We start from the raw sequence: 16,522 nt of genomic DNA on the forward strand, positions 1-16,522 counted from the left end.
TGAGTGTGTGTGCATGTGTGTTTGAGTGTGTGAGTGTGTGAGTATGTGAGTGTGTGTGTGTGTGTGTGCGTGTGTGTTAGTGAAAACTCCATCCTGACTGAAAAGTGATCCTCCAAAGGTGATAATGACCTTGCAAGGCAGGTCCAGGTCCTCAGTCTGTTTGGGAAGCCGGTCAGAGTGTGGGAAATGATGAGAGGAGGAAGTTCCTTTGTAAGGGGTCACTGACCCCTTTAGACTTCCTTGATGAACAGTTTACAACATCTTTAATGTCTTCAATATATCTTTAGTTATGTTCACGAATAATCAAAGACTCTTCACCATCACTTCCTGTGCATAGCACATCCTTGGACCTTAACACAATGATTCTAGAACCCTGGACACAGGCTGAAAGATTCATGTTGTTACTAATGGAAGGATTCTGAGCAGAGGCGAAACAAAATCAGTGAGTGTAGGTCTTCCGAACTTGGAGGTCTAATGGAGCTTTAGTGGGCTGGGGTCTAATCGGGATGCATGTGCAGGGGACCAGAGTAACGGAATGTGGCAAGCTGGAGCGAGGGTAACTGGGCCCTGTGGATCTGAGTAAATTCCTGTAAAAGTACTACACAGTACCGTCCATTTCTTCAATAGAAACAAAGGAGACATCAAGTGTACATAGAGAATTAAAGTCATTAACGTCATCTCAGTGGAGAGAGGATGTTTTCCAAACACCCTTTGGGAGACAGTTTCATAATTTTTGATTCAGAATCTGGGAGTGAGTAGTGTCTATACTTTAAAAGAATCCCAGATGATTTTGAGGTTCAGAGCCTCTGACAACAGTTTCAAGCCTTAGTGAGAAGAAGGGGGAGTCCATAACTGACACCAGGATAAAGAGAATCTTTCAGAGAGGTGCCAGGTGCTAACTGCAGTCCTGCCTGAGGGGAAGCGGTGTGGGCTGGCTGAGATGTCATGGCTCTGAATGAGAATGAGGAGACTTGAGGTTTTCAGGCTCTCAGACGCCTTCCACATGGCATAGCTCTGTCAGCAGGAAGAACTGCAACTCTGAGGGGGAAGCACACTGAGTCTCTGCTATTGAATATTAGCTCCGCCCACCAAGAAAAAAATGACGGCCTCTCCCACCATAGCAAGATGTTAATTTTGATCATACTAGTTCCAAAGATGAGACCAAATATATGTGTGTGTGTGTGTATATATATTCCTAGAAATTGAGCACTTTAAGTGGTGCCTGCCTGCTTTCTAGTCACAACCTAATTGCCTAATTGGTGCCTGTGGTCCTGGCTGGTCCCCTCTGGAAGCAGTGCTCAGCGTACTATGAGAATAGGCAGGAGTGATGATCTGGTGGACTCTCCCAGGTGCTCTTGTACGTTGTGTACTTAGGCCTTTAACAACAAAACGTGTGGCAGAAGCCTGCTGGTACACAGTCACTTCAGAAGGGTGGCTTTCTGAATTGATGGAATGGGGCACTGGCACATACAAGCTGAGAGGAAGGAATTCCTTGGTATTCTAGAAGCTTTGGATGTCCTGCTTGTTTTATCATGAACCAATTTAGTATAAGAAATTAAAAGCCTATTTTTAATAAGATGACTTATCAAAGAAACCCAGATAAGAGAATCACAAGGTTAGAATTCTGAGTCTGTATCTGACGGCAGAAGGTCCTCATCTCCTTTCATGGGTTTTTTTTTAACCTCTTATCATATAGGAAGTGCTAGAAACATGTTTCTTTTAGTTTATGTGATCATTTATTTAGCATTTGAGAACACAACAATGAACTAAAAAAGCCCTTGGCCACATAGTGTTCATACTGTGGGCAGAAATAAAACAGGGATCAAACCAAACATGTACATATTGCATAGCCATGCGAAGGATTGTGGGAGTAGAGAGCTGAATAGAATGCCACAGGGGTGGTTTAGAAGAGAGTCCGGGTGTGGAGGAAAGGACTACAAAGTCCTTGATACCAAGATTACCTTCTATTGTTCAGCTGTGTTCCAGGTCACTGTTCAGTGACACTCAGTAATTTCCTTCAAAGGGGGGCTCCCTCCTCCTCGGCTACTGGAAAGGACAGACTCCTGCCTTGAAGAACATTTCATCTTGATTGTATGTTAGATGGAATGAACACAATTGGACAGAAAGAAAGGGGTGATTAAGAAACCATGCGTAATTGGCTCTCAAATCTAGTTCAGGATGTGAACATCTCTTAAGAAAAGGCTGTTCCGGGCAAGTGCTTATTTTTGGTTGAAATGTCAGGGCAGGAGAATGGAGCAGGAGATTTCCAAGTTGTTATTAGATTGTCTCGTTGTTGAAGTCCAGGCTACTCTAGTGACTGAGCAAAATTAGGCTTGTCCAGAATAGGGTTGCTTAACAGGGAGAGCAGAAGCCTTAGCTACAGAGGAGTGGCAACCTATGGCTATAAATATCCATCACCCATTCCCTAAGCAGGAGATACAGGCAAAGGTGCTGTGTAGTGGAGGAAGAGGAGGATCGGGTTCAACAGGAAAACCTCATGTTTCTTTACTCTCCTAGGAACTACCTACCAAGTAGGGTAGTGACAGGGGTAGGAAAACACAGAGGCAACAACTCTGAATGCAGACTGAGCCCGGTAGGAATATGTGGGCGGTAACATCTGTCCCCATAGGTCTACACTCAAGGGCTCAGTTTGAGTTCAACTCAGTTGGACACAAACTAAGGAACCACTCAGTGTTGCATGCTGGTCTGTGCTGTGCCGTGAAATGATGAGGCAGTTACTATAGAACCGTGGGAGAGACAGGTCTGTGAGCCGTAATTGTGGAGGGTTTTCTTCTATTTGTATTTTGAAATTTATGTTAATACAGAATATTGGGTTGTACCATGGTATTTTCATACCTATGTGGCCTTATACTTTGTTCAAATTAGTAATTGTGGTTGGAACAGAATCAAAGGATGGGGTGTGGTAGTACATGCCTGTAATTCCAGGACTTGGGAGATGGAGCAGAAAGATCCAAAATTCAAGGCCAACTTTAACTGCATCTTGAGTTTGAGGCCAGCCTGGCAACATAAGACATTGTCTCAAAAGCAAAATGAAAGTCACTGACAGTCAAGAGCCACCTTCCCTCCCCTGGATAGGTTATCGAAAGATTGACAGTGATTTCTAAGTGTAGCTTAACGTGTGACTAGGAGGGTCCCTGGGGTGGAGAAGTGGGAGAACCGCACAGACAGCTCCAGGGAAGGCAAACACTCAGAGTGGGATTCCAGAGAGCAGGGTGTGGAGGGGAGGTGAACCGTCACTGGCCAGTCACAGTTTTGTGGGATTTGTGTGTTGGGTTAGCAGGACACTCAAAACTACACTGCACTGAAGATCCCTATCAACAACAGAGTGCCCTCTCCATTTAAGGCCAAGGTTGTGTTTCTTTTTCTTTTTCTTTTTTTCTTTTTTCTTTTCTTTTTATTTCCTTTTTCTTATTTTTTATTATTTATTTATTTATCTATTTATTTATTTATTTATTTATTGGTTTTTCGAGACAGGGTTTCTCTGTGTATCTCTGGCTTTCCTGGAACTCACTCTGTAGACCAGGCTGGCCTTGAACTCAGAAATCTATCTGTAAGGCTGTGTTTCTAAAATGGACTTGTATCCCCTATTTTTTTATTCTTTAATGGAGCCTCATATATTAACAATTTAATCATTTATTTTTAACTCTTACTATATAACTTACATCTCTGAAAAAAAGACACAGCTTGCCATATCAGATTGACAGTTGTCTCTAGAGGATATTTTCCTCTTAAGTCCAGGGTCACAAAGGTCTCTGTCGAGTGTGAACAAAGCAGGGCGTACGTGCAGAGAGAGATTCTAAGATGTTTTTATCTCTGCTGGCCTGCCGTACTCCTTTGCTTCCGTCCAGTGACTGCCTCTCTCTCCTGCTCACCATCAGACTGTGCCCTTGGTGGCTGGCCTTACTGCTTTCTCCTCTGTCACCACCACATTCAGCCACCATATCCTGGCAGTTGTTTCTCCAAATCTAAGCCTGCATCAGTCTTGTGAGAATCTCTACACTTGTCTCATTTTCCCGAGTCCCTCATCTTGCTTCCTTCCAGTTGATGTTCTGTAATCAGAACATAGGGATCTTAGAACAAAGCTCTTCCATAGGGATCTGATGATGTCTTTTCCTTTTGCAACCTTTCAGTGGGTAAATATCAGAATAGTAACTAGAGCCTTCCATCCAGTATGCCAGAACTCACTGCAGTTTGGTTTAGATTTTTCTGGACCTATTTCCTATTCACTTCCTGATTGAGTTATGTTCGCATCTTTTAAAAGTTAAGTCTTATAACAATAAGATAGTCCTATTGTTTCTGTTTTGTTTTGTTTTGTTTTTCGAGACAGGGTTTCTCTGTGTAGCCCTGTGTGTCCTGGAACACACTCTGTAGACCAGGCTGGCCTCGAACTCAGAAATCTGCTTGCCTCTGCCTCCCAAGTGCTGGGATTAAAGATGTGCACCACCACCTCCTGGCTATTGTTTCTTGAATCAAGTAAAATCTCACTTCTTCAGAGACCTTTCCCAACTCTATCTAGGCATATTTGGCTTTGAGTGATTTTTCACCTCTGCAATTGATGAAGAGTTATGTGATTTAGTGACTGATGTTTCTTAGCCCATAGACTGAATTCCTAGAGTCAGGACCATTTGTGACTCTCTGTAACCTCATATCTACAGGATAGCTCTAGTACCTGCTTCTAGGGCACAATAAGACTAGTAAGTAATCATAGGAATATAGGATTATTCATGTTCCATTCTTCTCTGCCTGTTTTGCTTTGCTTTGCTTTGCTTTGCTTTGCTTTGCTTTGCTTTGCTTTGCTTTGCTTTGCTTTGCTTTGCTTTGCTTTTTTGTTTTGTTTTGTTTTTTGAGACAGGGTTTTTCTGTGTAGCCTTGGATGTCCTGAAATTGGATTTGTAGACCAGGCTGGCCTTGAACTCAGAGAGATCTGCCTGCCTCTGCCTCCTGAGTACTGGTATTAAAGGATGTACCACCATGCCCAGCTTGCTCATGGACTCTTTAGACAAAAACAGAAATATATATATCTCCAGATATATCTCCAGTGCCAGAAATGCTTAAATGCCAGCTCAGAAGCCATCAGCAGATCTGCATAGCTCTCATCCTACACAGCGTAAACTATAAATCATCATGTATTTTAAATATAATCTGACAGATGAGAAAGACTTAACATGGAGATACATACAAGGGATGCTTTGGTGCCTGTTTATACTCCAATGGGATCCAGGGCTTGCCAATTTCTCTCTCTTCATTGATATTCAGATTCTGGCGCCACTTAAACCAATTCACCAGAAGTGCAGGGGTATCCAGAATTCCAGAGCTTCATGTGAATTTCCAGTGTGTGATGTAACTGTCAATATTGCTAGTGCCTACTGAGGAGCACATTACCCTGCTGTTCAGGGATGTCCATAAAGTTAGGTTACACTGAAGGCCATGGATCAGAATCAAGAGTCTGTGGTCTGCACACACACTCTTGTGGCATATATACATAGAGACACAGATGCTAATACTTTGCAAATTGCAGGCATTAAGTTATCTTGGTGGCTAAAGAAGTAACTCCTCAGAGACCGGAAGACATGCTGCCTCCCTTTTCCTTGAACACATTCATATTTGTGAGACAGTTTGTGAGATGTAAATGGTGTTTTTTTAAAAAGCTTTGGTTCCTTCTGCATTTCAAGGTGTCTACGCACCTTCCCAAGTATCCCTTAGGAGAAGTGTTTATTTCTTACTTTAACACCTCACTCTTCCCTTGACAGCCAGAGCCACTGCTGCTCTGAGCTTCAACACTGAGGAAAATGTCTTCGGGCTAAGTTGCTGGGTTTTTAAGCCTGTGAGAACCCAGAGTCTCTACTACATTCAAGCAAGATAACTACTAACAGCCTTAGGATGCAGAGACCTTGACTGATTAGCTTGGTTGGTTGGTTGGTTGGTTGGTTGGTTGGTTGGTTGGTTGGTTGGTCAGTTGATTGGTTGGAGAGAGGTGGCAAGAAGGCACAGGAGCCTATTATCCTTGTGATCGAATATGTTGAGTGCCTAGCTCAGGGTGCAAGATTGAAGGGAATCTCCAGGGTGCTATAAGGCAGGGCCCAGTAACTGGTACTACTGCTGTGACATTTTATGGTGGAGTGAGGGAAGAGTGGCCTAGTCCTACCTCACTGCTGTTACTTGCCTCATTTCCTACTCCATGACTTTACTTGATGGAGTAGAAGCCATGAGGATGTTCGCCTGTGTAGCCTCTGTTGTTCATTTAGAAAAATGGGCTTGTATGTGAGAAATCCTAAATTCAATCCTCAGCACCAAAGTAATAACAAGTACTAATAAATAAAATAATGGCATGACTAAGGCTCTAAAAACAAACAAACAAAAACAAAAGTAATGGGAAGCTGTTCTAGAGATCAAAATGGCTGAGTTGGATTTAGTTAAGGGTGGGACTATTCCATTGCCAATGACTTGTGTTCACAGTCAATTAAGCATTTCTATCTGAACTACTTGATCTCATGGGCATGGTGTTAGTAAGTAGGATTCAGTTGTACATGGTGCCGTGTATCTCTTTCCGCCTTCTGAGAAGTCATTGTTTCTCTTTCCTTCTCTGGCCAGGTGCTGGACTGGATTGAAAACCATGGTGAGGCCTTTCTCAGCAAACACACTGGGGTTGGCAAGTCCTTGCATCGAGCACGGGCACTACAGAAGAGACATGATGACTTTGAAGAAGTGGCTCAGGTATGGTACTTTGTGTGTGTGTGTGTGTGTGTGTGTGTAGTCAAATAAGGCTTTGATGTTGGATGCAAACATGTTGGATTAATAGTTAATATCTCCTGGTCTATCTTCCTGGCCTAATATAAAAAGGCCTTGTCTTCCCTTGGATGTCACTGCATAGACCCCTCACTCAAGGCCTTAGAAAGTTTTCCTACCACTATGATCTGAAAAAATGTCCTGTCCACAAGTGGTCCTGGAAGGAGGTTAATTATCATTAGACCCATCATCAGCCCAAGGTTCCTGCTTTTCATTGTCATTGCTGATCAGTGGGAGCTAAAAACTACCCCAGCCCTGCTTGCAAAGCTGTGCACTCTCCAAGACCTGAAGGAAGAGACGGTGCCTGATTGTCAGCCATGTACCTACAGGGCAGATATGCCCAGAGGATGTTCATAAAATCACTTCCATCTTTAATTTAAAATGTACTTAATATTCAGTCTATTCAATATTTAGTTGAGCACACACGTTAAAAAAGATCACTGTTTTCTAATTTGGGCAACAATATAGTTTGAGTAGCTGGTTATTAATTTCTAGAACATCTCTTATATTTGTCTATTGGAATATTTTCCAAGTAGATCCTGAAAACCTTCATCTTCAAGATGAAGTATTGCTGCACAGCTATTTTGGTTTGCTTGTTTGTTTGTTTGTTTTTAGGTATGATCAGTTGCAGTGGAAAATAAAACTGTTAAGACTAGGATTAGGGAGAATGTTCGAATGGGCCATTGGGGTCAGAAATGGGCTGTAGGAGTCTGTGTGTTAAAGTAGTGAGGATAACAAGGCTATATCTTATCATATCACAGTTTTAGCCAGAGCTGAGTGATTCCACCTGCAGACAGCCTTCAGTGTAGATGCTACCCTGAGCACTGTGCAGAGCCTGAGCCCTCATCTTAGAAGGCAAGCTGTGCCCTGTAGGTTCAGAAATAAGACCCACCAAGAACCAAATGAGGATAGAGGAGCTATAGAACATCGATGTGTCTCTAGGAGATTTTCCAAATTGGGGGGGGGGGCAGGGTGCAGAAATGACCATGGTCATAGAAGAGATAGAAAGCCCTGTTCAAAATTATCTGAACTCAGGCAACGTGAGTGGTGGGAGAAGCCACATGTGACAACCTAGGCATGACGACAGGGATATAAAACCATGCACCACTGTGGAAAACTATGCCAATTCCTTGAAAAATGTGAAGTATAATTACAGCAAGATATTCCCAAGAGGAGTGAAATAAGGGTATCTGTACCTCATATTCCCAGAAGCATTATTCCCAATAGCCCAAAGGTGGGAGCAGTGCATATATCACATTCATCAGAGGATGGTCAAGTGAGCACATGTGATATATACATACAATAAATTATCATTCAGAAGGAGAGGAAATGCTAGACATTTACATGATCATCAACATGATAGAGTGTTGAAGTCTTATACTAAGGAAGGTAGTCCAGTCATAATAGAAAACATATCGGATGGTTCTGCTTTTATCTAGAGAGCCTGATGTAGCCAAGTTCATAGAGACAGAAGAGAAAGGTGGTTGTCAGGGAATAGGGAAGCGGGAACATTACTGTGTCACAACGTTTTGGTTTTACAAGGTTAACCCCTAAAATATGTGGTTATGATGGTTGCATAGAACTTACACTTAGAATTGGGAAAATGGTTTTATGTTGTATGTATTTTACCACATTTTTAAATATAATATTTTGGTTTTTTGAGAATTTTGTTCATAAAATGTATTTTGGTTACATTCACCCCCTACTCCTCCCAGATCTACTCTCTACCCTCCACTGACTCTCAACTTCGTGTCTTTTGTTAAAAAATAAAAATAAAACTTATTGATTCCAATGTACTGCCTGTATACATTGATATAGGGACATCCACTGGAACATGCTCTACCTACCAGGACTCACCTTTAAGGAATACTTGACTCTCTTCCACAGAGACCATGAGCTACCAGAGATGAGGGCTCATGAGCCACACTCACTGTGGTTTAACACATTTTTTTAAATCTTCTAGTCATATGAATATGCTCTGCAGGACAAACTGTGCTTAGTCAACATTGTGTGGACACTGGTACTCTATGGGCTCTGATGAACAAGATACAGCCCTGACCTAAAGTATCTTGGTTGATAGATGCTCTGAGTGTCTCTTTAGTCTATTAGGATACAGGGGATGGAAGAGACATGTGCATCTGTCTACAGCAGTAGCTTTCAACCTTGCAAACACTGTGACCCTTTAGTACAGTTCCTCACATTGTGGTGACCCCCAACCATAGAATTATTGCATTGCCACTTCATAAGTGTAATTTTGCTACTGTTATGAATCATAATATTATAAATATTTGATAGGCAATATATCTGATATGCATCTCCCCCCAAAGGGTCTCAACCCACAGTTTGAGAACTACTGTCCTACAAAGAGTGGAACTGTTATACCTGGAGTGGTCTCTCAGAATAGAGCCATCCCATAGCTTTACTGTCCCTGTTCTCTGGGCTGTCTTGTTGTCTAGACCCTCATTTTTCTGGGAGCATGTCATTAAAGCTACCCTCAGCCCTGGCCCAGCTCAGCTTTCCTTGGTGTCTTCTCATTGTCTATAATGGGCTGTGGCCTCAAAGGCATTTGTAGCGTAGGTTTTTAGGCCAGAGGGAGACGGTTGGCTTTTGTATGTTGTTACATTCAAATAAATCAGTGTCTACCACAACTCCATTTTTTCTGACTCCTCCAACAATGTCTGATACTCCTTACTAGCTTAAATTCATACTAAAGAAAGTATGTTTTAAGCTATGAGTGGATAGTCAGCTTTGTTTTATAGAAGACAACATGGAGACTCAGAAAGCTCTTTAATGTGGCCACATCATCTTGCTTCTCAGGAGCTCTGCTGAGATTATCCAGGTATATCAAGCTCCAGAGACAGCTTTGTATCCTTGTTCCATCTTTATTGTATATAGGAGCTGGGTATAAAATTAATTTCTCAGTGTCCATTGGCATACACAGTATGCACGACCAAAAGAAAGAGTGGGGAGGGTAAGGGTGTAGCAGGACCATCCTGTTGGGCAGCTGTTGTAGTTTTTCCCTGAAACAAGTCATATTTCTTTACATGAGCTTCCTGGTTAGACTATTAAAAAAAAAAAACAGAAGGGAGTTCTAACTGCAAACGGCTCAGGAGCATGCCTTCTATAAAGAACAAGGTGGATCAAAAGGGAACTGCCTAAGCAAGTGTCACGAGGTTCTGTGAACGAGCCAGTAAAGGTGCAAGTTGTAGTTTGAAAATCAGTCAAACCGCTTTCTTTGTCCTATCTCCCACTCTGAACTATTTCAACTACACAGCGTTCTTTAATTGATGGTTTATGTGAGAAAATCAGACGACAAAAAGAGCAAATGGACTGTCAGTAGCTGGGGGATATGCACAAGCAATTGCAGCAGAAGTTTAGTCTTCGGCTTTTTGCTTCTGGCCTCAATGAAGTAAGGACTATTGCAAGGAATTGTTATAAAGTGTAAACTCTTTTTTTAATATAGAATCTCTCTTATGCAATCAAGACTGATCTGGAACTCTCTAGTAGTCCAGGCTAGTCTCAAACTTGTCCTCTGTCTAAGTCTCCTGAGTACTGGGATTATACATGTGTGTCAACACAGAAAATTCTTGGACAATGATAGAGAGTCATGACAGAAAGCTACAGCTCTCACTCCGTGTTGTTTGGTGTTACTGTGGTAAGGATGGTAGAGAGGGTGTCATGTATGTTGTAGACTGGCAAATCACAGGTTGCTTATAAACAGTGCCCTAGAGGGGTCCTCATTGTTTAACCTCACCTCCTTAGGAGTCTTGGACATGAGAGGCAAGCTCTAAGCATTCATTCTCTGTATTCAGGGCTTTGGAGTTTTTCTTTAGCTGTTTTACATTGGATCATGGAGAGAGCTACTACATATGTTATCGTCCCCAGAAGTTTAGTTTTCTGAAGAAAGAGCAAGTGCTCAAGCAAAGGAAATGACTAATGCTGAAGAGAGGTTGAGGGCGGGAAAACCCCTGAACAAATGCATCTTTACTCCGGGATGGTGGAGGTGTCTATGATTGGTCACCTTGAGATAAAAACAGTTAAGGCAACTGTTCAGACAGCTGTAAATTCTATGAAGAACCAATGTGGTGATTCAGTTGAACTAACGTGGTGATTCAGCATTGAATGTTCAACTTTTGTGCCTAATAACACTTGAATACATCTTAAAGAAATTCAACTTATTTGAAGGAAATAAAGGTTTTAGGGGCCTTCAGCTCATCCTGCAGATGGCACTGTTTGAACAAGCAACCTAGTAGCTAAGCCACAAGGAAATGCAGCAGTCCCTAGAACCTGCAAGAGATGTGGGGTTAGGAGGTACTCAATGTGCAGGTAGTGAGGGCCAAGGCAGGGATATCCCTGGAAATCTGTGTCCACAGACCATGTATATTGCTTTGTTCCTATAGAATACACAACACCCTGACACTGATAGGAATCCCCCTGATCCTGCTAAAAATTTATATTCACCAAATGACCCAGCCATAGCATAAAGCAGGTGTAAGAGCCATTCGTATTCTTGAGGCACATTGACATTAGGATAATAAACAAATATAAGGTGAATTTTTGCCCTTAGCAGCATGATTGTGAGGGGGAAGATGTGCCTGTGTCTTTCCAGGTAACAGACTGGAGTCTATAGCTCTGCTATATTGTCCTGACATACTGCCATGTGATAGGCAAGTGCTCAAATGCCCACAGCTTAGAGGGCAGCTGCACTGCCCTGTGAGCAGTCTGCTTTATGGTCCCATTATGTGACAGGCCAGATTTTCTATAAGCTTAGGTAGCCCCAAGTTAGAATATATGTTACCGAAGTCTCAACGCACCAATCACACATGAGCAGCTAAGCACAGTTAAGTAGCATCAGTGTAGTATTTTGGAAAGAATGGACAACTTTAAAACAATTACACAGTGAAGTAATTCAGTCACTAAATCTCCATTTACTTGTTTTACTGTATGATGCCCTGTATTTTTTTTTTAATCTCAAACATGAACAGAGTACATTTAAAAATCTATTTTGCATTTGGGACGAAAATTAAGTGGATGGAAATGGAAGGACTCTAGTGGGTCAGCACGTCTTTAATGACCAGATATTCAAAAGTGTCATCACTGAACTTGCAGTGCCAAAGGCAGATAAGCCAGGGTTGTGCATGGAGATCATAAGCCTGTGCCCTGGAAGCTGACCACCAGCTATCATTAAGATGCATGCACCATCAAGTCTTGGTGTTAAACACTGAGACATACAGGTCCTATAATCTAACAAAAACATAACAAACATATCTTAACCCTCATAAAAGTTTACTCTTAAGAGAAGAAAAAATTATGGAATTGTGGGTGAAAGCTAGGACTAGCATTACTTCATCTGGTGATCCAGTAAATATGTCTGCCATGGGTGTCACAGTGACCTTTGGAATCAGTCTCTTCAGCCTGACATGTCTACCATTTATAGCAGCTGCAAGCGAAAGCAGGAGGCAAAGGTGGGAGAGCCTTAACAGATGCCCTTTCACACTCTGGCTCCTTTGCAAGGATGAAAGGTTTTTAGGCAGATGAAAAAAATCCTGAAGAAGAAAGCCAAGAACATGTTTAGAAAGTAATGTCATGAAGTAGGCGAGTGGAAGGATGTGAAGAGAAAAGGGGCTGTCTTGCCCTTTGGATTTTATGTGACATTTCAGATGGATTCAGGATGTCTCTCTGTGGACACCAGAAAAACGTTATGAGCTTGAGCTAATGGAGAAAGGAACTTGTAACCACTCTGAGGGGAAAGATATTTTATGTGTGGGTAACACCTAACCAAGAGTTCTGAAGGTCATTTTTGTTTATCTTTTTGTGTCAATAATTGGGGTGGGAACCTCCATTGAATATATTATGGAAAGCTCACCATCCATTGTTATCAAGACTGCGAGCCAGCCCCCTCTGTTCTACCTCCTGCACATCCAGAACACATTCCTGCTGTGTTCTTAATGCCTTTTACAAACCGAAAGGCTCTGGAGCACTGAGGTTTTTATCTCTCTTTCCATGTGAGGTAGTGACTGGCAAAGGAGGCAGGCTTTGAGAGACAACTGACTGTCTGTGTGAAGAGTGTTTTAGGAAGTCTTTGGGCTGTGTCTTCAGAATGAGCTCAGTGCACTCCTGGCAAGGAGTAGGACACGTTGTGTGAAGATTGGAACGGCTTCCCAGTTGCAAGAGAACCCTGCTGAGCTGTGTAAAGGTTTAAATGAATTTGAGGTGGGAGGGGGAAATAATCCCAGTAAATACCAGAAATGCCTCAGGCCCCACACAGGTAGTATAGGAAAAAGAAAAACACCAAACAAAGCCCCTTCAAACTGTATAAATCAACATGTGGCATATACAGCAATTAGCACATTTAAGCTTTTGACACAAAAAGGCAAATGCATCAAATCTTCCTGTGCCCTCAGTGGATCAATCTCTTAACTAGTAACTGAAGAGTCTTGGTTTAAAAAAAATCATTCAATAGTAGGAGTGGGGATATATCAGGGAGCTCCATGCATTCCATGTCTTCATAAAATCTATAGCCTGAGGGCAGTACGAAATATGAAGAAATAATGTGAAAACATAAGGAGTCCACACACACACACACGCCGTGGACTGTACGCACACACACACAAGCCATGGTCTGTATACACACACACACACACACACACTCGAGCCGTAGACTATCCACACACACACACACAAGCCATGGACTGTCCACACTGCTCCCTCAGTTGGAGGCAGTGGAAGTGCTGTTCTAGTTCTGGAGGGAACTACGGTATTTTCCAGCTTCTCTTGGGAATTTTGTAACACAGTTCTAACACACACACATGTATGAACATGTGTGTTCACACATACATATGCCAATTAAGTTGTTAAGAGCAAAGGATTCTATATAGTAGAAAATAAATAATTATGTATTTCTTTGAAAGCTCAGACACTGTTTGAGGTCTCAACTCCCAAGAAACTTGACCTTAGGTACATGGGTTTAGACTTTATTCTTGGAGGACAGAAGCATGGTAAAGGCTTTTGAAAGATAATATAAACTAAAATATAATCTTTACATTAGAAATACGTTTTTTTTTCTGTGCTCTGGCTGTTTAGATCACATATAAGCAAATTATACCTAGTTATGAAAATTGTACTTTTAAAATATATTGATAAAACATAACGTAGTTGTTGGAAAGCTGCCAGGATTGTGAAGTTAAAATAATTGGATACATCCATTTTTTAGTGAATAATGTTTTCATTTGAATATGAAAGGTCTCCCATTGGGCTCATGGATTTAAGCCTAGGTCTTGAGCTGGTAGTACTGTTTAAAGAACTTTTGGAAACTTTGGGAAGTGGGACCTAGCTAGAGGAAGTAGGTCACTAGGGGAGGTCCTTGGGAAGTATTTTGTCGGTCCTGTTTCTGTTACTCTGGTTCCTAGCCATCATGAGGAGAATGTCCTCCACCACATCCCTCCACCATGATGCTTTTCCCAAGCTCATAGACCAAACCCTCTGAAGCCACAAGCCAAGGACATGCTTCCTCGCTCAGTTGAGATTTCCGTTATCCTGGTTGTTTAGATTTTTTTTTCAGTGCCTTGGTTGTAACGTCTCCCTTTTCTTCTCTTATTTTATTAGTCTGAGTCCCCTCACTGACTCTCTCTTGGTTAATTTGGTTAATGGTTTGCCAATCTTGTTAATCTTTTCAAAGAGCTGACTTTTGGTTTCATTGATTCCTTGTGTGGTTTTGTTTGTTTCCTGCTTTGTTTTGTTTCGATTTCACCAAGTTTTGTTTTGTTTTGTTTTTAGGTTTTTCGAGACAGGGTTTCTCTGTGTATCTCTGGCTCTCCTGGAACTCACTCTGTAGACCAGGCTGGCCTCGAACTCAGAAATCTGCCTGCCTCTGCCTCCCAAGTGCTGGGATTAAAGGCATGTGCCACCACTGCCTGGCCACCATTTTCAACCTTAATTTTTGATTATCTCTTCCCGTCTATTATTTTTGAGTGTTATTTCTTGTTTTTCCAATGCCTTCACGTCCATCATTAAGATGTTGATATGAAATCATCCCAGGTTTTTTGGGGGGGTTGGTTTTTATGTAGACACTTGGTGCCATAAATTTTCCTCTTGGGACTGCCTTCATTGTGTCTTATAAATTCTAACATATTTTCAGTTTCATTTAATTCCAGGAATTTTTCAATTTCCTTCTTGATTTTTCCCATGATCACCAAAAAAGTCTTAAATTTCAGTTATCATGAATTTGTATACTGGCTGCTACTTCTACTGTTGTTCATATCCAGTTTTACTTCTTTATGGTCACATAAATTTTCCTAAATTTGTTGAGACTCGCTTTGTGTTCTAACACATGGCTGATCTTAAGGGAAGTCCCATGAGCTAAGAAGAAAGCATACTTTTCTGTTGTGTATTTAAATGCTGTGCTTGTTTGTTTGAGATTGGATCTTAAGCACTATGTAGCTCTGGCTAACTTGGAACTGAGATCCTCCTGCCTCTCCTCTCGAGTGCTGGGATTAAATGTGTGCCTTCATGCCCATCAGAAAGTATATTCTTTAATGTTTATATGGACTATTCTATAAATGTCTTTTAGATCTGCTTGATTTATAATAGCATATAACATCATTGTTTCTATGTTTGGTTTTTGTCTGGATAACCTTGTCTGTTATGAGATAACTTGTCTATTGACCTATTGAAATAATGCACTAACATTGTGTTAGAACCAGTTTATGGTGTTAGATTAGGTAGTATTTCTTTTTTAAAATTGAGTGCCCCTGTCCTTAGTGTGTAAATATTTAGAATTATAATGTCCTGTTGATGGGTCTTTCTTTTAATGAATAAGAAATCTCTTTCCCAGGCTTTTCTGATTAGCTTTGGCTTGAGGTCTGTTTCATAACATATTAGAATAATTGTACTTGCTTGGTTTTATTCCAGTTGCTTGGAATACTCTTTCCCTACGCATTTACCCTATGGTGATGTCTGTCACTGACAGACAGATGATTCTTGGAAGGCAGCAAAAGGCTGAGCCCTGTTTGCTAATCCAGTGTCTTAGTCTATTTCTTTCTATTGAGGAATTGAGACTATTAATGTTGAGAGTTATTGCTGAAAAATTTTTGTTAATCAGTTATAATAAACATCAGTTATAATAAACATGTTAATGAACAATATTTATATTAATTTGTGTTATTTTGTTGTGGTAATACTGTTTTCGCTGACACCTTTCAATTTACTATTTTACAATTGTTTATTTATTCCTTGTGCCCTCTTTTGTGCTTGCCTTTGCTTGCCTGGTGTGCAGTGAGGACTTTGGGACCTCAATCTGGAAAACAGTATTTTTTTCTCTTCTGTAGAACTGGTTTCGTGAACATAAACTCCTTAAATCTGTTTTGGTTTGGTTTTTTTTTATGTGCATTAATGTTTTGCCTGAACATACATCTATGTGAGGCTGCAAATCCCCTGGAACTGGAGTTACAGACAGTTGTGAGCTCTTATGTGGGTGCTGAGAATTGAACCTGGATCCTCTAGAAGAACAGCCAGTGCTCTTAACCACTGAGTCATCTTTCTAGTCCCCCTTAAATCTGTTTTTTTCACAAAAGGTTTTTCTCTATCCTACTAGTTTTACTGGATAAAATTAATGTCTATGTTTGCATTTATGGTTCTGGAGCGCCAAGGTGGACAGGGTGCCTGGGAGGGTCCATATTACAGATTGGCTCTGAAGGTTCCTACCTGGGGTACTGGG

The 16,522-nt window shown here is 41.3% G+C and overlaps 1 protein-coding gene across 1 annotated transcript in view; it reads left to right on the forward strand.

The window, feature by feature from the left end:
* Window positions 1–16,522, forward strand: part of LOC114608321 (kalirin-like) — a 473,938-nt gene that overhangs the window by 320,573 nt on the left and 136,843 nt on the right. Inside the window, exon 14 of the mRNA XM_028752277.1 lies at window positions 6,613–6,735. Within this exon, the coding sequence (XP_028608110.1) occupies window positions 6,613–6,735 (123 nt within the window). The remainder of the gene's footprint in view (window positions 1–6,612; window positions 6,736–16,522) is intronic.

The sequence above is a fragment of the Grammomys surdaster genome, unplaced genomic scaffold (genome assembly GCF_004785775.1).
Source record: "Grammomys surdaster isolate TR1022 unplaced genomic scaffold, NIH_TR_1.0 125889, whole genome shotgun sequence".
Taxonomy (NCBI): Eukaryota; Metazoa; Chordata; class Mammalia; order Rodentia; family Muridae; genus Grammomys; species Grammomys surdaster.